The following is a 27,024-nucleotide window of genomic DNA, read 5'->3' on the forward strand; positions in this document are numbered from 1 at the left end:
CCTCTCAAACAATAGAGCATATATTGAAGAGATGTGTGGATGTGGCTTTTGTCTAATGGCATGAACTTCAGTGAGATTCACAGGGAACCAACATAGTCTTTAACAGCAGAAACACTGCCAGCATGAACTGAAAGGGATACTATCTTTCATGAAAAAGGAAGGATGGGCCGGGCGCGGTGGCTCAAGCCTGTAATCCCAGCACTTTAGGAGGCCGAGACGGGCGGATCACGAGGTCAGGAGATAGAGACCATCCTGGCTAACACGGTGAAACCCCGTCTCTACTAAAAATACAAAAAAAAACCTAGCCGGGCGAGGTGGCGGGCGCCTGTAGTCCCAGCTACTCGGGAGGCTGAGGCAGGAGAATGGCGTGAACCCGGGAGGCGGAGCTTGCAGTGAGCTTAGATCCGGCCACTGCACTCCAGCCCGGGCGCCGGGCGACAGAGCAAGACTCCGTCTCAAAAAAAAAAAAAAAAAAAAAAAGAAAAAGAAAAGAAAAAGGAAGGATGACTCGAAAGTCAGAACTGCCCACAAAGTGGCATCAAGAGCCATAGAGAATTATTTTCAGTCTTTGAATCTGGATCAAGGAACTTCAACATTTGCCTGGCTGGATTTTGGAATTGCTACAGACTCGTTGTTGCCTCTCATTTTTCCCTTTTTGAACAGGAATGTTTACAGCGGTTATTTTATGCCTGTCCACCGCCGTATTTTTGTGTGGGGGAGGAGTGGGAGGCAGATAACTTGCCTTTAGTTCACAGGTCTTCAGACTGAGAGGAACTGTACTTGAAGAACTTGAAGGAACTGCATCCAAGGAATCTCATCCACCCCTGGATGTAATTTATATGCTAACATTCTAGATTTCAAGCTGCTTTTCTAAAGGGATGAGACTTTTGGGGTTCTTGGGAGAAAGGGAATGCGTTTTGCATGGAATAAATAGAAATAATTTGTGGTCAGAAAGTATACTCCTCCCTTCAAAAGGTGGAACTTAATTCCCCTCCCCTTGAATGTGGGAAAAATAAAAGCAAGGGAAAAATAACAGCAGGTACACATGTTAGGATTAGGATTCCATTTTGGGGGTATTTAGCAAACAGTGCACCCAGGCGGAGAAACTTGATTCAGATTCTGATTAGACTAGTAGGTTGATGGTCTTTAATTAAGGTTTGATTTTACCCTATAGAAAGTAAAACTCCAGTGATACATTATAAGCAATGGTGTTACGTATTTAGAAAGGTCCTCAGGGAAACCAGATACCATACTGATGAATTCAATGGTAACACATTTGCCATAAATCCATAGCGGTCCACTTTTTTGTATTTCAGTCATCTGGGGAAACTTCGTTTCAGCTCTATGTTGTTTCAATTCCATGCACTAGCTTTAATTAGCTGTGGTATCTTGAGCAAATCATTTAGTTCTTTGGGGCCCTGGAGCCTCAACATAGTCTTCTAAAACGGGGACAATAAAACCTACCTCTTAAGTTGTTTGAGGATAAAATAAGAGAATGATAATAATATGCCTGGCACCTTGTTGGTGGATAAGTTGCAGTGATTATTGCTTAGACCAATGGTGCTCAACAATATTTGGCAATATCTGGAGACATTTATGTTTTTTACCACTGAGGCTCAGGGGTTGGGGTGATGCTACTGATGACTAGTGAGTAGAGCCCAGATGCTACTAAACATCATATAATGCACAGGACAGTTCCCCAGAACAAAAAACTATCTGGCCAAAAATGTCACTAGTGCTGAGGTTGAGAAACCCTGTTTTAAAATATAACCCAAGCCAGGTGTAGTGGTGTAGGCCTGTAGTCCTAACCGTTCGAGAGACTGAGACATGATTGCTTGAGCCCAAGTTCAAGTCCACCCTGAGTAACATAGTGAGACCCCATTTCTAAAAAATAAAATAGAACCCAACCATGAGTATGTTAATATTATTCCATATTATTTAAAAGGGTGTTACAGCACCCTTTTAAATAATGAGTCAGAGTTAATAATGGGGTGCAATAAAAAAGAGATCTGATACTTTCACAAGATTTCAGGGCTTGATGAATATAACTCCAAATCTTCCTGAAACCACCCTCCATCACCCTAATTCCTAAATGCCCACAGTCATTCCCACCAATAATTTATCTCTTCCTAGGCTTCTAGCCTTCAATTTCCTTGCGTCTGAGATCTGCTCTTAAACTCTTCATTGCCTTACTTCTAAGGACTATAATGTGGTAGCAGTGATGCATGTCACTTACAAGATTAAGCTGTATAAAGGCATTGTGGCTTCCTCTTTGCTGTCTCTCTTTCTCAGATCATTTGGTTGGGAGAAACCAGCTGCTATATTGTGGGTAAAGCAAGTAACTCAGGCTTTCAGCCAGTAGCCAGCAAGAAACTGAGATCTGTTGCCAACAGCCATGTAAGTTAACTTAGAAGTAGATACTTCGGCACCAGCCAAGCCTAGAGAAAAAAACCTTAAGACAACTGCAACTTCATGAGATAATCTAATCCAGAATCACCCAGCTAAGACTCCTAAATTCCTGAACCACAAGAACTGTGAGATATTTATCTTATTACTTATCTGTTATTGTTTTAAGCTCCTAAATCTTGGAGTAATTTGTGACACAGCAATAGATAGCTAGTATGTAATGTGAAGTTGTAATTAAGTATGTAGTAATTGCAACAACGTAAATTGAAGACTGAATCTTGGAAACATTATGCCGTGCTTCCATTGACAGTAAAAAGTGGCAGTGAAGATGGATATTGCAAATTACATTTGTCTTAATTATTAGAAGAGGGGAGAATAGTGTGCCACTGAAGTTTGCTTTTATGGAAGAATTTTAAACACGCATCATGTAAGGGTGGAAAGATGTGATACCTTTCCTCATCCATCATGAGTCATGGCTGACACTTGTATAACAAAAGAGCAGATTAACACAAGGAAAGCATAACAGATTTATTTAATCAGTTTTACATGACATGGGAGACTTCAGAAACGAAAACTCAAAGACCCTAGGAAAAGTTGCCTATTTTGATGTTTAGGTTTGATGCAGAGCAGACAGTCAGGCAGAAATGCAATTGGGCAAAAAGGATATGACCAACCCAACAGTAATAGAGAGGAGAAACCTGGCAAGACGTGTCTGTTCAAATTCTTCTTGGCCTCTGTGTGCGGTATTCCTTCCTCCAGGATATGGTGCAGGGCCACTCTAGAACAAAAGTCTTGAGAGCCACTATCAGACAAGGTAGGTCCGAGAACCTATTTATGGCCGGCTCCTACAGAAAGGTACGGCAAGATTAGAGTAATATTTCTAGATTTTATGACTGGCTTTGAGGGCAAAGGGGCTCTAGTTTCTTTTTTCTTTCTGAGACAGAGTCTTGCTCTGTCACCCAGGCTGGAGTGCAATGGTGCATCTTGGCTCACCGCAACCTCTGCCTCCCAGGTTCAAATGATTCTTGTGCCTCAGCCACCCAAGTAGCTGGGATTACTGGCGTGTGCCACCACATCCAGCTAATTTTTGTATTTTTGGTGTAGATGAGGTTTTGCCATGTTGGCCAGACTGGTCTCAAACTCCTGGCCTTAAGTGATCCACCTGCCTTGGCCTCCCAAAGTGCTGGGATTACAGGTGTGAGCCACCGTGCCCAGCAGTGGCTCCAGTTTCTCTGACCCATTTTGAAAAACAGGAATTCTAGTTTCTATGGCTTGCTTTGGGGAAGAAAGGGGAGCAGGAGAAAGAAAGGCAGGAGGTCAGAAAGATGTTCTGACCCTCTTTTCTTCAGTTCCAAGTATTCAACATGCCAGAGTGCCACACTTTGGGGTCTCATTTTCTGAGGCCCAATAATCATTACATTCTTTTCTTTTTTTTTCTGAGATGGAGTCTTGCTCTTGTTGCACAAGCTGGAGTGCAGTGGCTTGATCTCAGCTCGCTGAAACCTCCACCTTCCGGTTTCGAGCGATTCTCCTGCCTCAGGCTCCTGAGTAGCTGAGATTATAGGCGCCCACCACCACGCCCAGCTAATTTTTGTATTTTTAATAGAGACGGGGTTTCACCATGTTGGCCAGGCTGGTCTCGAACTCCTGAACTTGTGATCCACCCGCCTTCACCTCCCAAAGTGCTGGTATTTCAGGTGTGAGCCGCCGCACCCGGCCTAATCATTATATTTTTTTGAAGTCTTTCCTTAAAGCTCTTCTACCCTCATTTTCAGAATACTTACTATAGCAGATCTGTAGCTTTGGTCAGCCTAGCGCTTTTTCCTTCTAGTAAGAGAACACCTGTTCTCCCTTTGGCATCGCCAGTCCGTGTTGGTCATGTGACTTCACTGGCTCTTTCTTAAGGATGGGTTATGAAATCAAACTAGTCAGTTGGGATCCTTTATCGGGACCGACACAGATGAGCCAAGACGTTCTCTCTCAGGATTTCTTGGGCATGCTCTGCCCCAAGGAGTTCTGATGGGAAGGCTTTATTGACTACAGCTGAAGTGCCGTTACAGAAAAGCCTCAACTTAGGAGCAAATACACTCAGCTCTCATCAGTTATCTGGTGGTTGGGCTGAGAGGAGAGAAGTGCTCCCCAAGCTTGGCTTCTCTGGCTTCACCAAAGCCAGGGACCTAAAGGAGAGCGCCAGTGTTGCCAGCGTGAGCGGAGACCTGGTGCGGGGCTGGCGTCCCGAGCCTGTGCACTGGGCCCTTTTCTTTTTCTTTTTTCTTTTTTTTTTATTTTTTATTTTTTTGAGACGGAGTCTTGCTCTGTCACCCAGGCTGGAGTGCAGTGGCGCGATCTCGGCTCACTGGAATCTCCGCCTCCCGGGTTCAAGAGATTTTCCTGCCTCAGCCTCCCGAGTAGCTGGACTACAGGCACCCGCCATCATGCTCGGCTAATTTTTGTATTTTTGTAGAGAGGAGGTTTCACCATGTTGGCCAGGCTGGTCTTGAACTCCTGACCTCAGGTGATCCGCCCGCCTTGGTCTCCCAAAGTGCTGGCACTACAGGCGTGAGCCGCCACGTCCGGCCGGCACCGGGCATTTTTCTTACTTTAGCCATCCCGTGTTTGAGGTTGCTGTCTGGGCTCTGCTCCTACACGAGGGCACCCCGGAGGAAATTCTCGAGGTGGCCTGGGCAGGGCGGGCTGGGCGAGGGCGCGCCCGGGGCCTGGAGGCGGAGTCGGGGGCGGGGCGCGCCGTCATCTGACTCGGTGACTCACTCGCGGCCGCGCTTCCTCTGACCTGGCGGGGCGGAAAGTCGGGTCCCGAGGCTCCGGCTCGGCAGACCCGGAGGAAAGCAGCCGAGCGGCCATGGAACTGTGTGGGCTGGGGCTGTCCCGGCCGCCCATGCTGCTGGCGCTGCTGTTGGCGACGCTGCTGGCGGCGATGTTGGCGCTGCTGACTCAGGTGGCGCTCGTGGTGCAGGTGGCGGAGGCGACTCGGGCCCCGGGCGTCTCGGCCGCGCGGGGGCCGGCGCTGTGGCCCCTGCCGCTCTCGGTGAAGATGACCCCGAACCTGCTGCATCTTGCCCCGGAGAACTTCTACATCAGCCACAGCCCCAATTCCACGGCGGGCCCCTCCTGCACCCTGCTGGAGGAAGCGTTTCGGCGGTAAGCGCTCCCGGCCGGGAGGTGCCCTGGGGGAGGGGAGAGGTGGACCACCCCGGGGCGCTCTGCAGACCCTCACCACCCCACTGCGCAGACGAGGAAACGGCCCCCGGAGCGTGCAGGCGATCTGCCCAGCGCCACACAGACTGAACCCACGCTCTTGCCCCCACCCTCCTACTGCTTCTTAAGGGACACCTTGGGTGCTCAGGAACCTTGGTTTGAGAGCAGGATACTAAGTGGAAGAGGGAGTTTGCTCTGAGGCCTTGTTGGGCAAATGACATGGATGGAGGGGACACCGGTTCCCCAGCTCCAGAGCTGGGGAGGAAAGTGACAGCTCCTTATTTGAAGGACGTTCAAAGGGATACGTTAACCGAAGGGCTTAGACAAGCTCTCTTGAGGGACCAGGAATTCCCCAAAGCTGACTGTCATTTATAGGCCAATTTCACCCCCTTGCCTCTCCTCAAATCTCCTGGTAACAACTCAAATGGCAGAAGTCCTCAGTTTCCAGCACTGGCTAAAACTCCCCTCTCACCTAAAATCTCTTCCACATAAAATGTGAGATGTTTGCATCTAACTACGTTTCTGCGGCCAGTGGTTAGACAGTATCCAACTTTGTTTCTCAACACCAATCAGGTGCCTGCTCTCCCTGCTTCCTCTTTTACAGACCCCTAGATAGCGCTTCTGTCTCTCTCACCCTTTGGCTGCAGACAGGGTGAATTTTGTCATGGGAGTCAGCCAATCACACCATAGACAAGGCAGTTTCCCCTGGGGAGATGTTTGAAGAAGCCACACACTGTCCCTTCAGTGTGAGACCTGTGTAGGTGGGACTGTCCTGAAGGCGTATGGTGCCCTGCAGAACTGTAATTTGGTGCTAACTGTACTGCCTCCTGGCATTCCCCAAGCCTGTCGCTGTGCCCAGTAGATACTATAGAGCTTAAGTGTGCTTGCAGGACACTGAACAGGTGGGGAGGAAATGCAAAACTAACTGAATAACGTGTTCTGACCCCAGATAGGACAGGTGCCTAGGCTCAAGCTGAAGAGGCCCGAGATGCTGATGGCAGAGATGGTTCATTCTCTTCAATCAGAAGGCTCAGAGTTTCCTTCTGTTTTGTACAACTAAATGGGTATTATCAGTCCCTATTTTAGGCACACACACTAAAGAGCCTTTGGTTTCCAATCTGCTAAGGCCAGAGTGGGGTTAAGATGTAGAATCAAAGTGTTTGGTTGCATTGGGATATTCAGAAAGATTGCATGGAAAGTACATGAAGGTTGTCTCAGAAGATCACGACTAGGGTTGGAAATCTTTTAAAAACAAACACCCTTATTATGTTTGCCTTGGAGTTCAGCTTGTAGAATTGGATTTTCCTTCTGTGTCATACTGCTAAGTAAAACAAGGACTTGGTAATACGCTGAACTGACGATGACAAGAAAGCATGGGTGATGTAAGTTAACAATAGGTAGATAACCAGGACTTGAATCAGCTGAGATGATTTCAAGGCAAGGGTTGGCATTTCAAGGCAGGTGCGGGTGATTACCTGAAGAGTTTGCCTAATTCATGGCCTCTGAGTGGAGCAGCCATTAATTATGCCTGGCGTTATTAGGAAGCAGGTCATAAAATGTATTAGCCCTTATGGCTAAGACGTGAAGGCATGCATGTGAGCATTCTGGGAGCTCAGCACGGGCGGTAGCTATCTCAGAGTAAAAGCACAGTGGAGTTGGAAAGATTTGGAAATATGGGTGTTCAGAAAGTGTGACGTGGTCAGGAACACACAGCCTGGGCCCCAGATTGTTCAGAATCACATAGCCCCTGTCTCTGAAGAGCCCAAGTTGTATCACAAACCCTGCTTTGAAACAGTATGTTTTTTGCAGGCAGAGAGTTTGGCTGTTAGATGCATAGCTGCTTCTTTAGCTTCTAGGACAGCGTCCATCATGTGCTAGTCACTCATTTTAAAAAATAAATAGCTTCACTCTTTCATTTCCTGGAAGGCTAAACTAACCCACATACCTTTGACATACTGCTTCACAGCCCTTTGAGTTTTCTGTTAGAATTTTACTACCTAGGGTCAAGGTTCTAAGCCAGTTTCCAACTCTGATCTCGAAGCTGCTGGCAGCTTTAATTTCCTTTGTTAAAAAATTTTAACTATGGAAAAAATACAACATAAAATTTACCATCTTAACCTTTTGTAAGTATGTATTTCAGTGGTCTTAATTTGCTTTTTAATCTGTCAAGGTTTTCTGTCAACACCTTCATCCATTCCATTCTCTCATTGGTTAACTTCCATACACTCCCAAACATGTCACAATTTTCCAACCTCGTCTTCTGCGAAAAAGCGTAAGATGTTCTTACACGTAAGTAGCATATATAACTTTCTGGCTTGCCAAAATCTGTAAAATATTTAAACAATTGTCCTGAAGCCTATCTGATCTTTTTTATTTAGTGCCTTTACATTTTTATTTAATATTCTGATTTTTGGATACCAAAAACAATTGCTCTGAAGCCTATCTGATCTTTTTTATTTAATATTCCCTGATTTTTGGATACCAACAAAAGGTACCTTTTTTTTTTTTTTTTTCTTGGAGACAGAGTCTCACTCTGTCACCCAGGCTGGAGTGCGGTGGTGTAATCTCGGCTCACTGCACCTCCGCCTCCCGGGTTCAAGTGATTCTCCTGCCTAAGCCTCCCAAGTAGCTGGGATTACAGGCGCCCGCCACCATATCCCCTGATTTTTTTGTATTTTTAGTAGAGACGGGGTTTCACTGTGTTAGCCAGGCTGGTCTTGAACTCCTGACCTCATGATCCTCCCACCTTGGCCTCCCAAAGTGCTGGGATTACAGGCGTGAGCCACTATGCCTGGCCAACAAAAAGTTAATTTTAAAGGCTCTGGTGAGAATTCTGGACCTTCTTTTGGGGCTTTATATATAAGCTAGGATACTTTTGTAGGAAGGTAACAGGAACCCTGACTCAATCTGGCTTAAACAATAAGAAAACGTATTTCACACATTAGGATGTCCAAAAGTAGGAATGTATTTAGGGCAAGTTGACTAAGTGACTCAATAGTGTTACCAAGGATCCATATTCTTTCCATCTCTGCTCTGTCCACTTTAGTGTAGCAGCAACTGGTCCAGCTCTCACATACAGAGAAACAGTTTTCTTGTGATTTGCTCAGAAGAACTCCCCCTAACCCCCACATCCTATCACTGGGCAGAATTGGTTTTTCATTCCCAAGAGTGATGGATTACCATGATGGTTTCATTATTGGTTATTAACAGGGGCTTCATATGTCACTTCGGAGGTGTGGGGAAGCTTTTAAAATTCCCATGCCTGAATCCCATTCTCATAGATTCTGATTCGGAAGGCGTGGACATTGACATTTTCGAAAAACTTCCCAAGTGATTCTAATGTACAACTTGGGGTGAGAATCTCTAGTTGGACTTATAATGGGCAGCATGGATTTGAGGCGTTAACTGCAATGTTACTAGCACATCCATTTTTAAAATTTGGCTAAAATCCTTTTAAAATGTGTTTACATTTATTTCTCAAACAGATATCATGGCTATATTTTTGGTTTCTACAAGTGGGATCATGAACCTGCTGAATCCCAGGCTACAGCCCAGCTTCAGCAACTTCTTGTCTCAATCACCCTGCAGTCAGAGTGTGATGCTTTCCCCAACATATCTTCAGATGAGTCTTGTAAGTACCTCTGCAATGTGAGTGTATTATAGCCCAGGTGCTCACTGACGGACTTAAGTGCCAAAAACTGGCTCCATGGTAGGAATCACTGTGAGTTCTCAACCAGTGAGTTTATGATTCCTATTTTAAAAATAACCTTTAAAGTCTGATTATAAAAGTAGTACATAGCCTTTGTGGAAAATTTGTAAGTACAGTAAGTGCAGAAGAAGAAGAAATAAATCACTCATAATCCCAGCAGACAGACAGAATTAATCACTGTCATTTTAGGTGTATTTTTTTTTTTTTTTTTTTTTTTTGCAGAGTAAAACATTTAAACATTTTACATAGACATAAATACAAACATGATAAGCATTGAGATGAAAATGGCAGTAATTCTGTACATGTGCTTTTTGTATTTTTGTTATATTTTTGTATCATGCTTTTTTGCAAAATACATTATAAACATGAATTTCACTAGTTTTCTGTGATATCATTTTCAATGGCTGAATAATGTTCTGTCACTGTATGGATAAGTTGAATTGGCTAATCTCTTTTGAACATCTAGGTAATTTCTTAACTTTTGTCTTTGAAAACATCTGTTTGTATCCATGATCTCTATTTATAATCTATAATTTTACAAAAGATAATGCAGAGCTTGGGGGAGAGGGTGGGTACAGCAGTTTCATTTGATTGACAATATAATCGACATTTAGCTGTATGATTTTGTCCTCGTTGTTACCTAAAACATTATTCTCTAGGGCTTTTCCCAAATTGTTTTAGAACAAACAAGTGGACGTGCCTTTTCTATAGGGTATACTGCCTGAGAATAATGTGGAATTGCACCAAGGCATCAAAGAAGAGCAGTATAAGGACATGTGTAATATAAGATTCGTGCAAGAGACAGCAGACAGGGGAACTGAGTGTAAAGATAGAGGCCGGGCGCTGTAGCTCACACCTGTAATCCCAGCACTTTGGGAGGCCGAGGTGAGTGGATCACTTGAGGCCAGGAGTTCAAGACCAGCCTGGCCAATATGGTGAAACTGCATCTCTACTGAAAAATACAAAAAGTCAAGTGTGTTGGTGCACACCTGTAGTCCCAGCTACTCGGGAGGCTGAGGCAGGAGAATCACTTGAACCCAGGAGGCAGAGGTTGCAGTGAGCCGAGATCATGCTGCTATACTCCAGCCTGGGGGACAAAGTGAGACTGTCTCAAAAAAAAAAAAAAAAAGATAGGATGCCACAAATTTAGAGCAAAGAGCAACTCTGTTACCCCCAGACTGCCTCACAGTTAAGTACATGTCTTCATCCTGCTGGTTTAGATGAGATTTCCCAATAATACATCTCTTTGAAAAACAGCTTGCTTTCTCTTCAATTCCGTAGCTATTCTCAGAAGAGAAATAGGAAAATTCACCAACGTCAGGTATCATTTCAGTTGATACTCAGCACTGACACCACGTGAAGTAGGTTTTGCAACCTGAATTGAGATGAAAATGGTCATTATGTTGCCAAGGAATCTTTGCTGTCCTTTGGCAATACAGATAACATTGTAAATTCCACAAAATGAAGTATCGAGACTGGAGAATCATAGCTTATCTTTCAGTCAGTTCTACAAACCCTCTTTATTCTGAAAGGGAAGTTTCTTGAGACAAGGTGATTGTGAAATTTTTGGCTGAAGAATAAACTAGTTTTTAGTCTTTAAACTAGTTGATGATGATGATAAAAGTAACACATATGAATGGAAATAAGATATCAAATGTCCAGAGTGGGAGGACATGTTGGAGGAGGTGACACATGTTAAAGCACCACTATTTGTTAAAAATAAAAATATGCATGCCTTGAGAAGTGGACTAGTTTTTACTGCAGATAAATGGATACATAAATCAAGGATGTTTGATTCTGTTTGCCTGTAATGTGAAGAACTGTCAACAAAACTCAGTATCCATCAATAGAGGAATGGCTGAATGCATCTTGTCAATCTGTACTCAATAGTATGATCACAACAGTTAAGAATAAAGAAGCAGTATTACAGAGAACACACATGGAGAACTGCCAAGTTAAACTGCTGAGTTGAACAAAGGAAGCTGTATAATTACGTGTAGAGGTGGACCCCATTTATATATCAACACACGCGTAAAGCAATACTATTCTCCTTTCATGTACATCTATGTCAAGCCTAAGAAAGGCCCGATAAGTATTTCCTCTGAGGAAGGTAGAAGGAGTTGGGTGAGTATCTCAAAGGAGATTTTAGCCTTGTCTATAATGTATTATTTTTAAGTAGAATATATAGATATGTTATTTGTATATTCACCCTCCAAAACAAATGTACTTATGGTGCAAAAAGATACAGAATGGGCTAACTGAAAAGTCAATGATATCATTCCTTTTACACTTCAGGGAAGTGATCATTGTTAACACTAATAACTTGGTTGTGAAGTAAAAATGGAAATTCTGTAGCTATGTGTCCATATATTTAGAAAACCAAATTTCTAATTGTTATATGTATTTTCCACTGAGTTGAATTAGTCCTTTTTAATATCAGCCAGTTGTCAGCTATTAGAAAATAATTGGTATTAAGTATATGTAATATATTAATGTTTTTGAGGTGACTCTTTGGCTATTTCTGGAAGATCTCAAAACTAGAATGTGGCCAAAAAAAAAAAAAAAGTTTTTAAACAGTGACCAATGGAGCAGTGAGCTCTAGGTAGCTGATGAAGAATTTGATACAGGTGGCTGACACCTGTAATCCCAATACTTTGGGAGGCTGGGGCCGGTAGATGGTTTGAGCCCAGGAGTTCAAGACCAGCCTGGCAACATGGCAAAACCTCGTCTCTACAAGAAAAAAGAAAAATTAGGCACGGTGACACATGCCTACAGTCCCAGCTACTTGGGAGGTCAAGGCTGCAGTGAACCGTGATCATGCCACTCCACACCTGACTGGGCAGCACAGTGAGACTGTCTCAACAACAACACAAGAATTTGCTATAGATGTAGAGGAAACATAATTAGACTATGCTCATAAATAGCAATATAGTTCTTAGCCTGGCACTGGCTGACTCATCTAATGGAATGTGGTTATCTAATGGAAAAGGCTATCTTGTCAGAAGACTGTCACCTGAGATGCTCACACTATTGATAGAGCACTTTTGCCTACCTGCAGCTAACTATTCTGTGAGCATCTGAATGGTGGTGGTGGTAGAAGGTGATAAACCAGCATAGAGGACATAGTATTAAATCATTAACCTCCAGCCCTTAAGCATCTTTGCTGTGGTAAAGTCCACAGCTGTTATACCCTTTAGCTTTCAATCTCTTTACCATCTGTGGGTTTACTACGTCTGGTTGATTCCACTCCAGACCTCTCTAAAAGACTAAGTGACTATTGGGCCAACCTTAGAATGTGTTTCAAAGATTGAAAGATTAGCCTCTCACCAGAAGCAGCTAACTGGAGTCCCATTCTGGATGATGTGAACTTTTAATTGAGTGGGACAAAGCTAAACTAAGCTGAAGGGATTTGGAGAGTAAGTCTTAAGGCAGGTTTGGATGATACTGAGGGAAGGTGCGTGCAGGGCAAGTAGACAATTCTGAAGGCAAGAGTAGGGATAGCTCTCTGGCCTTAAAGGGAATAGATTTGAGTGACACCTAGGGCGTTACCAAGGATTAGTAGGAACTGAGGAATTTTTGCATTTTCCACTAAACTCTTAGCTTAACTAGGACCCTACTCTGTTGAGAGGTTGGAGAGACTAACTCTCTTGGGAAGATGAAGAAACATGGAGATGACACCCAAATTCCTGTCTTGAGTGACTCAAGTGACTGGATGGTGGTGCTGTGACTCACTGAAATGAGGAACACAGAAGACCAGCAGGTTGAAGTGTGCGGAGGAGGGAGGGAAGAGTTCTGTTGGGGCATGTGGAGTTGAAGGAATCCACAGGACATCCAAATGGAGATGTACAGGAGGCAGTTAGAGAAATAGGTCATGTGCTTGGGAGAAAATAATAGTCCAGAAATATCAGTGACATGTTTAGGAAACTTGTTGTGTGTCATTGAGGGATTAACAAAAGTATGTGTGTGATTTTAAATCCCCAATACAGATACTTTACTTGTGAAAGAACCAGTGGCTGTCCTTAAGGCCAACAGAGTTTGGGGAGCATTACGAGGTAAGTTCCGTGCAGTTTCACTGTTACTTTCCAGTAAAGGAAAATTTTCAATTGGTGCTTTGTGAGATCAAGCATAGCAAACCTTTGCTGCCTTGGATCCTTTACAGAATGCTTTGTTACGTAGTTCCAAAATTATTTCCATTGAACATATACTACATAAAGCATGGGAGAGGTCGGCACAGTGGCTCACACCACTTTGAGTCAGCACTTTTGAGAGGCTGAGATGGGTGATGATTGCCTGAGCTCAGGAGTCTGAGACCAGCTTGGGCAACATGTCGCAACCCCATCACTACAAAATACACAAATTAGCCAGGCATAGTGGCGTGGACCTGTAGTCCCAGCTACTCTGGACGCTGAGATGGGAGGATTGCTTGAGCCCAGGACATTGAGGCTGCAGTGAGCCTAGATCACACCACTGCATTCCAGCCTGGGCAACAGAGCAAGACCCCTGTCTCAAAAAAATACAAATAAATAAATATAGCATGGGAGAAAACTCATTTGACCTCTCAAAAACTGTTTGAAGGTTATTACATTCCCACAGTGCTGTAATTCACTGATGCTCTTGGGACTGTAATGTTTATAGCACTACACATGGCCCCAACCTGTTCTGATGACGGAATTTTGTTTCAGCTATCGCTTCTGTTGACTTCAGAAGCATCTCTCTTCCCTAATTTCAAATTCCTGTGGATTTAGAAGCATAACTAAGTTTGTATAAGGAGCAGTATAAAAAGGTAAATGTGCTATTGAGTTGGTTAGAGGCAGTGGGCAGGGTGTAACTTGAAAAGCTTTTCCTGAGAATTTCAGGGTCTGAGCTTCAAAGTTTGACATCAGGACATTTGCTGTTCAAAAGTTTCTTTTACCTTTCTAGGCAGATAAGATACTGTACTGACTTCCAAATAGAGTTTTTAGAAAGGGAGTTTAAAAAAATATGAACTAACCAAATTTATAGTCATTAAAATAAAGGCTTGGGGCCGGTCGTAGTCATTCACACCTGTAATCCCACCACTTTGGGAGGTCCAGGCAGGCAGATCACTTGAGGTCAGGAGTTCGAGACCAGACTAGAGATGGTGAAACCCCATCTCTACTAAAAATACAAAAAAAATTAGCCTGGCATGGTGGCACGTGACTGTAATCCCAACTACGTGGGAGGGTGAGGCAGGAGAATTGCTTGAACCAGGGAGAGGGAGCTTGCAGTGAGCTGAGTTGGCACCACTGCATTCCAGCCTGGGCGACAGAGCGAGACTCCGTCTCAAAAAAAAAACAAAATAAATAAACATTTGGAATTTGACTCAGAGTGTTACCTAAAATAATCATTGTTATGCTATATATTTTTATACCATAAGATTATAATTTTATTCAAAATAGAATATGAAAATATCTAGAGATTTACCACAAATGTAATTTTATTTATGTATAATGTTAGTGATTTTGAGCTTTTTAAGTTTTTTTAGTCCGATCTGCCTGTCTTGTCTGCGTCTGCTAAGGAGAAGAGACACTTATTGATGTTTGTTCTGATCCATACCAAAATAAAGAACTCTAGCAAGACTGGGCACGGTGGCTCACGCCTCTAGTCCCAACAGTTTTGGAGGCTGAGGTGGGTGGATCACTTGAGGTCAGGAGTTGGAGACCAGCCTAGTGAACACAGTGAAACCCCATCTCTACTAAAAATACAAAAATTAGCCAGGCGTGGTGGTACATGCTTGTAGTCCCAGCTACTTAGGAGGCTGAGGCAGGAGAAGTACTTGAACCCAGGAGGCGGAGGTTGCAATAAGCCGAGATCACACCGCTGCACTCCATCCTGGGTGACAGAGCGAGACTCCATCTCAAAAAAAAAAAACCAAAACAACAACAACAATAACAAAAAAAAACCAGTCTTGCGAGTATGCAGTGACTAGATTTCTAGTCCAAGAAGTCCGTATTTTCTGTTTACCATCAGACTTTCAGAGTAATGTACTCTGAACTCATCATTATTGTAGTGTCACTTAATAGAAACTTTCAAAGTTATTCTTCCCAGCATGAATCTGTACTTGACGAGGTTGGGGAGAGAGGAAGGCATAGGAAAGATGACTGTACTGTTCTTAGGATAAAAATTCCCTGGCTATATAGCTGTCAGCTAGAATGAGGAATCTGAATAAAGTCAAGGCCGTTTAGAAGAATTAGCCTGTCAACTGGTATATTCAGGGAATAATCCACTTGAGTAAAAAATGTTCAGAAGTTAGTCTTTACAGCTATAAGTAAAACGCTGTATATTGTAAATTGGCCTTTATTTATAGTTTCATGGTTTTTCCAGCCATTTTTCCCTGTTACATTTAGGTACCTTCTAAAAGTGACTGTATTTGATTATAAAAATTCTCTCATAATGCTATAAATTTATTAAGAAACTGGTATTTTATTAAATTACTATTCTTCTTTTGTGTATATTGAAACCCCAGGGTATGGGTACAATGAAGTAAAGCACTTTTATTAGATGAGTAGAGAAGTGCAATGGATTTTTTTTTAATTTGGCTTTGATTTTGGAAATTATGGTAGAGGGTGTAGGTGTAGGTATAACAATATATTTTAGAGGATACAGGTATAACACTATATTTAATTGTATTTGCCTTACTTGGTTATGAGTCTGGTTGAATAATATAGCTTTTATCATCTCAATTTGTTTGTTTATAAATTAATGCAATAAATTTTACTTTCCTCAGGTTTAGAGACCTTTAGCCAGTTAGTTTATCAAGATTCTTGTGGGACTGTAAGTATGATTATTATGTTACTAAAAATTGTTAGACAAATTACTAATAGAAAAAAATGTAACCTGTTTAGCTGTTGTTTCCTGAAGGTTTCTTTTCCCCAGATATTTATCTTAGCTGGTAAATGTAAATTTCATACTTTTTATTGTTCTCAATTAATATTTTATGAAATGCTTGTATAAGTAGCTGTAGTCAAGTAGTATAAGTAGTCATGTAATATAAGTAGCTGAGTTCAAGACAACAGAAAATTCTAAAACTAAACCAAAATTTTATTTTGTCTTATAGTTCACCATCAATGAATCCACCATTATTGATTCTCCAAGGTTTCCTCACAGAGGAATTTTGATTGATACATCCAGACACTATCTGCCAGTTAAGATTATTCTTAAAACTCTGGTAAGTAAGTACTTCATTCTAATCCATCGTCTATTCTGAAGGTGTCTCCTTTGTGTTGTAACTTTACGTTGGTTACTATTGGTAGGTTGGAATGGGGGAATTTGTATAAGCACTGGACATTCTTTCCTCAGTCCCTAGTGTGTTTCCTCAGCTGTGATGTGGAGGTCCCCTTGAGAGTCACCCTCCTGTTTTCAGTGCGAGAGCCATGTATAACATGTATTTAGCCAAGACTGTAAAGAGAAAGTTTAAACACTGCCCGTTGGCCCTTTACATATACTCCCTTTTGTCAAATCATGTGTCTAGACTTTTGGTTAGGAATACATGGCCACCCAGGTGCGGTGGCTCACACTTGTAATCCCAGCACTTTGGGAGGCCGAGGCAGGTGGATCACCTGAGATCAGGAGTTCAAGACCAGCCTGGCCAACGTGGCAAAACCCCATCTCTACTAAAAATACAAAAATTAGGCATGGTAGTGTGCGCCTGTAATCCCAGCTACAAGGGAGGCTGAGACAGGAGAACTGCTTGAACCCTCCCAGGGTGGAGGTTGCAGTGAGCCGAGATCGCACCACTGTGCTCCAGCCTGGGCGACAGAGCAAGACTCCATCTCAAAAAAAAAAAAAAAAAAAAAAAAACATGGCCACCATACTTCTAGTTAGTGCCCTTTAAATTTTGTGACCTACTCTTACTTTTTTTGTAAGTGGCATTAGAAAGGAGTCCAGGTGCTCCTTTATACCTAGGGAACTATTCCAAAGGAATACAGAACCTCCAGAGTGGTATGGGTTAGGAAGAAGGTTGACAATAACTGTTTTCTCCTATGGGCTTTTTTTTATTGGTTAATCCCCACCATCACCTGCCAATTTGTAGGGGTGGGGAGGTTTTCTCACATGTTTTTTTGCACCTTCACCTGATCATTTATGATGACACTATGCTATATGCTATTTTAAAATTGTTATTATTTTTTTTTAGTTGAAGTCTCACTCTCTCGTCAGGTTGGAGGGCAATGGCGTGATCTTGGCTCACCGCAACCTCTGCCTCCCAGATTCAAGCAATTCTCCTGCCTCGGCCTCCCAAGTAGTTAGGATTACAGGTGTGCGCCACCACACCCCGCTGATTTTTGTGTTTTCAGTAGAGATGGGGTTTCACCATGTTGGCCAGGATGGTCTCGATCTCTTGACCTTGTGATCCGCCTGCCTCAGCCTCCCAAAGTGCTGGGATTACAGGCGTGAGCCACCATGCCCGGCCTAAAAATTATTTTTACATTTACATTATACTCTGCAATTTTTCTCCAAAAGACACTCTTGTCACTTTTAAGAAATAAATGCTTAGTGTAAAAAGTTTAAACAATATAAATATGCAAAAATAGGCAGTCATCCCATAATTTCATTTGCCAAAGTTCGACATACATTTTTATGTCCTACTTATCTCATTTTAGACTTAAAAAATGAATATATTAGGCAGGGTACAGTGGTCATGCCTGTAATCTCAGCACTTTGGGAGGTGGAGGCAGGTGGATCATTTGAGGTCAAGAGTTCAAGACCAGCCTGAGCACCATGGTGAAACCTGTCTCTACTAAAAATACAAAAAATCAGCCAGGCGTGGTGGTGCACGACTATAATTCCAGCTACTTGGGAGACTGAGGCACAAACATCACTTGAACCTGGGAGAGGGAGGTTGGAGTGAGCCAAGTTTACACCACTGCACTCCAGCCTGGGCGACAGAACGAGACTCCATCTCAAAACAAACAAAATGAATATATTAACATATACAATGTGACTTTTTAAAAAACTTAGACCGTACTTTTGCTACCCCCCGCCCCCCCCTTTTTTGTGTGTGAGACGGAGTCTTGCTCTGTTACCCAGGCTGGAGTGCAGTAGCACAATCTTGGCTCACTGCAACCTCCGCCTCCCGAGTTCAAGTGATTCTCTTACCTCTGCCTCCCAAGTAGCTGGGATTACAGGCGCCCGCCACCACACCTGGCTAATTTTTGTGTTTTTAGTAGAGATGGGATTTCATCATGTTGGTCAGGCTGATCTTGAACTCCTGACCTCAAGTGATCTGCCTGCCTTGGCCTTGCAAAGTGATGGGATTACAGATGTGAGCCACCGCACCTGGCCTTTGCTACCCTTTTAACAGTTGAATATTTCACTTTATTTAACTAGTCTCATGCTGATGGACATCTAAGTTAATTTATTATAAATGCTACTGCAGAGTGTTTTTACACATACATATTTGTACACTTGTCAAGATTATTTCTTGAGGATAAATTCTTAGAAGTGGATTTCCGGGCTTAAGATGTATATATTTTAATTTTTGGTACATTTTAACTTTTGGTATATACTGTCAGGCTGCCTTCTAGACAGGTCGGTCATAGCCACATATGCTTGGCCAACAGTGTGGTACATCTTTGCCATGTTTGTTGCTGATCTAATGATAACATATATCTCCTTGTTTTAATGTGCACTTCCTTGCTTTTTAGTGAATATAAGCCTTTTTTTTTTTTTTTTTTTTTACAGATTAGCTATTTGTATATTTTATATTATAAACTGTAAGTTCCTTTTTCTTTTTTTTTCTTTTTTTTGAGACAGTCTCGCTATGTGACCCAGACTGGAGTGCAGTGGTCCGATCTTGGCTCACTGTAATCTGTCTCCTGGGTTCAAATGATTCTCAAACCTCAGCCTCCTGAGTAACTGGGATTACAGGCATGCACCACCACACCCGGCTAATTTTTTGTATTTTTAGTAAAGACAGGGTTTCGCCATGTTGCCGAGGCTGGTCTCAAACTCCTGAGCTCAGGCGGTCTGCCCACCTCGGCCTCTCGAAGTGCTAGGATTACAGGCATGAGCCACTGTACCCAGCTGTATGTTTATTTTCTATGTTTACTTTGTCATCTAGAATGTGAATACCTTCTTTATTGGTTTAATGTTTTAATGTTATATTTGTCTATGGATTGTGCCACTGATACTTTTATATTTGCTTATATATATATTATATTTAAATTTTAATTAATTTAAATTTTTTATATTTTAAAAAAAAATTTGTAGAGGTAGGGTCTTATCATATAGCCCAGGCTAGTCTCAAACTCTTGGTGTCAAGTGATCCTTCCACCTTGGCCTCCCAAAGTGTTGGGATTATAGGCATGAGCCACCACACTCCACCTTATATTTACATTATATACTTACCTATCATATATTGTGAATTTTTTCTAAATTTGTTTTAATAACTATGTCTATAATGCCTGTAGACTTTTTTATTTATTTTTTGAGACAGAGTTTTCCTTTTTTTTTTTTTTTGAGATGGAGTCTTGCTCTGTCGCCTAGGCTGGAGTGCAATGGTGCGGTCTCAGCTCACTGCAGCCTCTGCCTCTTGGATTCAAGTGATTCTCCTGCCTCAGCCTCCAAGTAGCTGGGATTACAGGCACCTGCCATCATGCCTAGCTAATTTTTGTATTTTTAGTAGAGACAGAGTTTTACCATGTTGGCCAGGCTGATCTTGAACTCCTGACCTCAGGTGATCTACCTGCCTCAGCCTCCCAAAGTGCTGGGATTACAGGTGTGAGCCCCCATGCCTGGCAAAATTTTTTTATTTTTATTTTTTAGCAAAGAACCCTGCTAACTTTTTTTTTTTTTTTTTTTTTTTAAGAGATGGGGTTTTGCCATGTTTTCCAGGCTGGTCTCCTGAGCTCAGGCGATCCACCTGCCTTGCCCTCTCAAAGTGCTAGGATTACAGGCATGAGCTACTATCCCCAGCCACACGTTTTTTAAAGGAGTAGTGTATTTCAATGTGATCCTTTCTATCATTTTTGGCTTTGGGAAGTATGCTGAGAATCCTTCTCTACAATAAGGATATAAATATAAAAATAACCTCTTAAATTTTTTTTAGTATTATTATACTTTTTCTTACTAAATTCTTGATTCCATTAGAATTTACTTTAGTGTGTCAAACCTAGTAGGCATTTTAATTTTACTTTCCAAATGGTTAGCCAGTAATCCCCTCATTTCTGAGCAATCTACAATTCCCTATTGCTTTCAATGACAATTACTAAATACTAAATTCAATTACAATTATTAGATACTAAATTCCGATAAATACAGAAGTTACTTTCTGAAGTCATAATCTTTACTAGTTTGTCTTCTTGGGCCAGTACATGTGGTTTTAATTTCTATAGCTTTAGCAGTTTTTATTTTTGATTTTGTTTGTATTTTGAAGTCTTAAACTTAGGGAAAAGTTGTAAATAGTGTGCATTTTTATTGTATTTATTAAATATTAAATTTAAGCTTTGTATTTGCTTTATTCTCCCTCTCTAAAAACACATTTTCTAAACCATATGGGCACATATGATGCATCAATACCCCCTTAATATTTCAGGATGAATTTCTTAAAAAAAGGACATTTAATAACTTCAGTACAACCATCAAAATCAGGAAATTGACACAATACTGCATCCAATACGCAGACCCCATTCAAATTTCGATTGTTCCAACAATGTCTTTTATAGGTTCCACGTCCCATCCAAAATCTGATGTTGCATTTACTTGTATGTCTCTTTGGCCACCATTCATCTGCAACTGACTACTTTCCTTGTCTTTTAAGACCATGACATTTTTGAAGAGTATAGGCCAGTTATTTTGTAAAGTATGCCTTAGCTTGTCCATTTTGCAGCAGATAAGATTCAGTTATGCCTTTTTGGCAGGAATAAAGCAGAAAGGATGCTATGTTCTTCTCAGTGTATATCAGGTGACACAATGTCTTACTTATTTCGTATCTGGTATTGTTCACTTATAACTTGTCTAAGATGTCATCTGCCAGGTTTTTCCACTGTGATGTCAATTAAAAAGTGTTTCATACTTAAAAAGTAATTAAGTATCTTGTGGGAAGAAATCTTGAGACCGTGTAAAATCCCATTCTTCAGCCAGCATTCACTCACTAGTTTTAGCATCCACAGATAGTTCTTGCCTAAATCAGTTATTACTAAGGTAGCTACCCAGTGGTGATGCTTCTAATTCCATCGTTCCTTCTATCATTTATTACTTGGCATTTAAGTGTAAGGTAGAGCAATCCCTTCTCTTTTATTTAAGTATTCATTATTTTTATCAGTGTTGACTTATGGGTTACTATGTTATTCGGGATTGTAATCTGTTACTTTCCCTGTTTTTTTTTGTTGTTGTTGTTGTTTGTTGGTTTTTTTGTTTTTTTGAGATGGAGTTTCGCTCTTGTTGCCCAGGCTGGAGTGCAATGGTGAGGGCTCAGCTCACTGCAACCTCCGCCTCCCAGGTTCAAGCGATTCTCCTGCCTCAGCCTCCTGAGTAGTTGGGGTTACAGGCATCACACCACCACGCCCCGCTAATTTTTGTATTTTTAGTAGAGACGGGGTTTCACCATATTGGCCAGGCTGGTCTCAAGCTCCTGACCTCAGGTGATCCACCTGCCTTGACCTCCCAAAGTGCTGGAATTACAGGCGTGAGCCACCGTGCCCGGCCACTTTCCCTGTTTAATAGTCAAATTATCTCAGCTTTGGTCACTGGAAGTCCTTCAAGTTGCCTCTTATATCCCTTGCAGGTTCCCTTTAATCTTGGAGCACTTTCTTTCTTTTTGGCACATGATGTTCCAGGCCTATCTTCCCTGTCCCAGTCTTTTCTGTGTCCTCAGACTTTTCTTCAGGGAACTCTTAGTGGTGAACAACATTTTGAAACCAATGTCTAGGCTCTAGGTGCGCTCATTGCTACTAGGGTGTCATTGTAGACCCTCTGAGCAGAGAGAGCTAGAAAATGTGTGTACCTATGTATGTATATATTTATATGAATACGCACACATCTTTCCTGATTTTTTTATCTGTTTGTATCAGGAGTTGGCAAACTATAACCCAAAGGTCAAATCCAGTTCACTATCTGTTTTCACAAACATGGGGTTTTGGTCTCGCTGTCACCTCCAGGCTGGAGTGCAGAGGTATGAGCTCAGCTTACTGCAGTCTCAACCTCCCAGGCTCAAGCAATCCTCCCACCTCAGCCTCCAGAATGGGTGGGACTACAGGCATGTGTCACCATGCCCGACTAATTTCTTAAAAATTTTTTAGTAGAGATGAGGTCTCACTGTCATGCAGTCTGGTCTCAAACTCCTGGGTCCAAGCAATCTTCCTGCCTCAGCCTCCCAAAGTACTGGGATTACAGGTGTGAGCCACCATGTCTGGCCTCACAAATAAAGTTTACAGGAATATAGCCACATACATTTGTTTACATATTGTCTCACTCTACAGTTGCAGAGTGGAGTAGGTGTAACAAATTCTATGACTTGCAAAGCCAAAATATTTACTGTCTAGCCCTTTATGTAAAATGTTTGCCAACCCCTGGTCTATGTTAAAAACCATGAGTTTGTATTAATAACCTCAATTCCAGTTAACACCTATATTTCTAGCTCCCTTCTCTGAGAGTGAAGATCCTCCTTTTATCCTCAATATATTTATCTGCACAATCCCCTTTTATGTAAAAGATTTCCTAACTCCATCAGCCGAATCCCTTCAGCCTTGATGAAGAGGGAGTCTTTAAGTTTTGATGATCTTATTGGACAAATCTTCTCCCTTATTATTTTTCATCTTTTAAAAGTAGTGTTTATGTTTTATATAAATATTATATTGGTTATTCCCCTAGAGTATACATAAAATTAATAACTCAATTCACCCAAAAATTTCTCTGGGAGAATTGTATTGAGTTTGCAATGAAATTCTTGGTTGGGACTCAAATTTCAGAACTGTGGGAATTATAAGTCCTGGTACTTAAATGAATGCTCCATTTTTCCTTTGCTCTATTCCCAAACACAGTGGCAGCCAAGAACCATTTTGCATTCTTGGCAGTCCCCTACATACTTGGAATTTATAAGCTTGCTCTCCTCCTACAGAGCAGTTACAACTCACCGTCTAGAATAAATACATCTCCAGAGGCTTTTTGTATACTGACGTGTCATGTGATGTATGATGAAGAATTTCTATTTCTTCTCATTCTTTCTTCGCTGAAAGATACATTTTAGCCAAATCCCAGCACTTTGGATGGCTTGAGCCCAGGAGTTCCAGACCAGCCTGGGCAACATGGCAAAACCCTGTTTCTACAAAAAATACAAAAATTAGCTGGGCATGGTGGTGGGCGCCTGTAGTCCCTGCTACTCAAGAGGCTGAAGTGGGAGGATTACTTGAGACTGGGAGGTCAAGGCTGCAGTGAGCCAAGATCGTGCCACTGTACTCCAGCCTGGATAACAGAGTGAGACCCTGTCTCAAAAAAAAAAAAAATTATTTTTAAAGGAAGCAGACATATTGGAAGCAATTCCAAATGTAGATGGGTAATATGGATTGTATATGATACCTGCAGTATATAATTTCTAAATATGTTTGCTTGCAGGATGCCATGGCTTTTAATAAGTTTAATGTTCTTCACTGGCACATAGTCGATGACCAGTCTTTCCCATATCAGAGCATCGCGTTTCCTGAGTTAAGCAATAAAGTGAGTAAATTATATTGTACTCTGTCTACAAAAACGCTGGGTATAGTTTCATTACAAGTTTGTAACTTAAATGTTTGTTCTTATGGATAGAATCAAAGTGTAAAAATCAGATGTTTATGGTTTTTAATTTTTTTTGGCTGTGACTTAGCATTTTACATCCATAAAACTATTTTTTTTACTGTTATAACTGTTCCTGTAATTGTTATTGAGAATATAAACAATCTCTGGGGAAGTATAAATTGAAATTTAACATCTTAAGGTAGAAGCCCTGAATAATTCTCAAATTACATATGGTTAAGATAATATATTTATCAAGTTGTCCAACAGTGTATTTGTTTTAAACATAATTGTTTGGAAATCCATAAATGACTATTTTTCTCTGAGAAACTACATGAAGTAGGGAATTTTAGAGGTGAGAGTGTTTTCTTAGAAAATAATGGTAGTCTCAGTTAACAGTGTTCAAATTGACTGTATTATGGACCAGTGGAGCTGGGAGGGACCCTCAGTGTCCCCTAGTTTAATATCCCTGTAATACAAAGAAGGTACCTGACATCCAGAGAAATGATGCACCTTGTCTAAAGTTGTGGTTAGGACGGGACAGAGCCAGGACTCTAAATTCTGTCCTCCAGGCATAATTCCCAAACGTTCTCCAGTGTTATGTATGTAGGCTAAAATGTGCTAACAGCACTTATGTTTTTGTTTCCTTTTGTTTTACTTTTTATTATGGCAAATTTCAAACATATACAGATATAGAATAGTTTAATGAATTCCCATGTTCTGATCACACAGGTTCAAACATGAATACATGGTCAATCTTATATCACTTAAACTCCTGCACAAGCCCTGCCCCATCCTGTTGTTTTGAATAAAATCCATCATCATATCTCACTGTAAAAAGGCCTGTTCTTTAAGAAAAAATAGCCATAATACATGATTGCAGCTAAAAAATTAACAGTAATCTAGACAGCCAGTCAATATTTACATTATTTTAAAAAACGTGCAGTGGGATACAAATACACTCCATAACTGTGGTGAGTTAATGTCTAGTAATTCTCTTTTGATCTATGTGTCCCCTCTCCCCACCTTTTTCTCCTGTAATTTGTTGTTGTTGAAGAAACTGAGTCATGTGTCCTACAGTTTCCCACAGTCTGGGTTTTGCTGATAGCACCCCATAGTGTCAATTAACATGTCCCGGTATTTACTATAAACTGGTAGTTAAATCTAGTCTTGATAGAAATTTGATTTGCGGTGCTGGGAGACAAGACTACTTTTCTGCCATTGAGCATTTATAGCCCATAGTTTGAGAAATGTGCTAAGGAATAGCTTTGATAGAACTTTAGTTACAAACAATATTGAGTTCTAATTTTTCAAGTGACCTATAAAGGGACTGAGGTAATCATTAATAAACCAAGTCACTTATTACAGAGTCTATATGGGAATTTTTCAAGCTGATAGTAATTGAAGCTGACAGTCCTTTGCAGGACAATAGCTATGCTTTGTAATAAGGTGTACATTTTTACTCTAAAATTGACAAGAGCAGTGTTTTCAGAAGTCTCACTTTGGAGACATTTGTTTTGTTGTATGCTTACATGGAAGTTGAAACAGCATGATAGTAGACACTCTTGAAACAGGAGGCACTGATGGAGACAGACATTTCTACCAGTAAATCTGGGATTAGCCCAAAGTATACTGAGAATTTATTGCTAAAATATGGTAAACAAATGATTTGACAAAAGCCCCAAAACGGCTATCATCCTTTGAGTATGTGTGACTTAGTAGAAATTATCTTTCTGAAATTTCCTACTCCTGAAACTATGGCCCTATATTATTTTTAAATGAGTCCTCTAATACCACATGAAACTAATACATTGTCATAATGAAAAAATTTGCTGTCAGATATCAAATGCAAGCACAATTGTTAATTTCCAGGATCAAATCTACATTGTACATTTTAACTTGAATAAATATGACTTTTACAGGGAAGCTATTCTTTGTCTCATGTTTATACACCAAATGATGTCCGTATGGTGATTGAATATGCCAGATTACGAGGAATTCGAGTCCTGCCAGAATTTGATACCCCTGGGCATACACTATCTTGGGGAAAAGGTAAGGAGTTGTATTTTATTTTATCTTATTTTTTATTTTTTGAGATGGAGTCTTGCTCTGTCACCCAGGCTGGAGTGCAGTGGTACAATCTTGGCTTATTGCAACCTCCACCTCCCAGGATCAAGCAATTTTCCTGTCTCAGCCTCCTGAGTACCTGGGACTACAGGCATGCACCACCATGCCCGGCTAATTTTTTTGTTTTGTTTTTTGAGATGGAGTCTCGCTACATTGCTCAGGCTGGAGTGCAGTGGTGTGATCTTGGCTCACTGCAACCTCTGCCTCCCAGGTTCAAGCGATTCTCCTGCCGCAGCCTCCTGAGTAGCTGGGACTACAGGCACCTGCCACCACGCTAATTTTTTGTATTTTTAGTAGAGACCATTTTAGCCAGGATGGTCTTGATCTCCTGACTTCATGATTGGCCCACCTTGGCCTACCAAAGTGTTGGGATTATAGGCGTGAGCCACTGCGCCTGGCCAGGAGTTGTATTTTATAAGTTGCAAAAGTAAATGTTTGAGGTACTGCATTTATTTTATGACCTAGTGTTTGCTCATTTTGTTCTTAATTGTGATGGGTCTATCAGTAACGCTATTGACAGATACAATTCAGTAACTACTATGTGTCTACTGTGAGCAAGTCATTGTGATTAGGTACTGCCTGAAGTATAAAAAAGGGAATAAAAGAAAACAAAAAGTGATTACAAAAAGTAGAACATAAGTGAATTCAAGAAATGGTTTCACAGATGAGGTGACACTTAAAATGCTTTTGAGTGATCACAGAATATATTCATGTTTCTGGCAGAGGAAATGGCATAAGGAAAGGTGTGCAAAAAGTGTAAGATATGCTTGACAGGTATGTAGCTGCAGTAGAGTGTAGCAGAGTAGGAGGCATTATAGGGCGATGATTAGAACTTTGGC

At 41.3% G+C, this 27,024-nt stretch overlaps 1 protein-coding gene across 1 annotated transcript in view; it reads left to right on the plus strand.

Moving 5' to 3' along the window:
- Positions 1-5,150: 5,150 nt before the first annotated feature.
- HEXB (hexosaminidase subunit beta) overlaps positions 5,151-27,024 on the plus strand; it is a 28,502-nt gene continuing 6,628 nt past the window's right edge. The window contains exons 1-7 of the mRNA XM_010363308.1: positions 5,151-5,565; positions 9,108-9,253; positions 13,318-13,383; positions 16,077-16,123; positions 16,407-16,517; positions 23,900-24,001; positions 25,981-26,110. Of these exons, the coding sequence (XP_010361610.1) occupies positions 5,267-5,565; positions 9,108-9,253; positions 13,318-13,383; positions 16,077-16,123; positions 16,407-16,517; positions 23,900-24,001; positions 25,981-26,110 (901 nt within the window). The 5' untranslated portion in view covers positions 5,151-5,266. The remainder of the gene's footprint in view (positions 5,566-9,107; positions 9,254-13,317; positions 13,384-16,076; positions 16,124-16,406; positions 16,518-23,899; positions 24,002-25,980; positions 26,111-27,024) is intronic.

Source organism: Rhinopithecus roxellana, chromosome 3 (assembly GCF_007565055.1).
Source record: "Rhinopithecus roxellana isolate Shanxi Qingling chromosome 3, ASM756505v1, whole genome shotgun sequence".
Lineage (NCBI taxonomy): Eukaryota > Metazoa > Chordata > Mammalia > Primates > Cercopithecidae > Rhinopithecus > Rhinopithecus roxellana.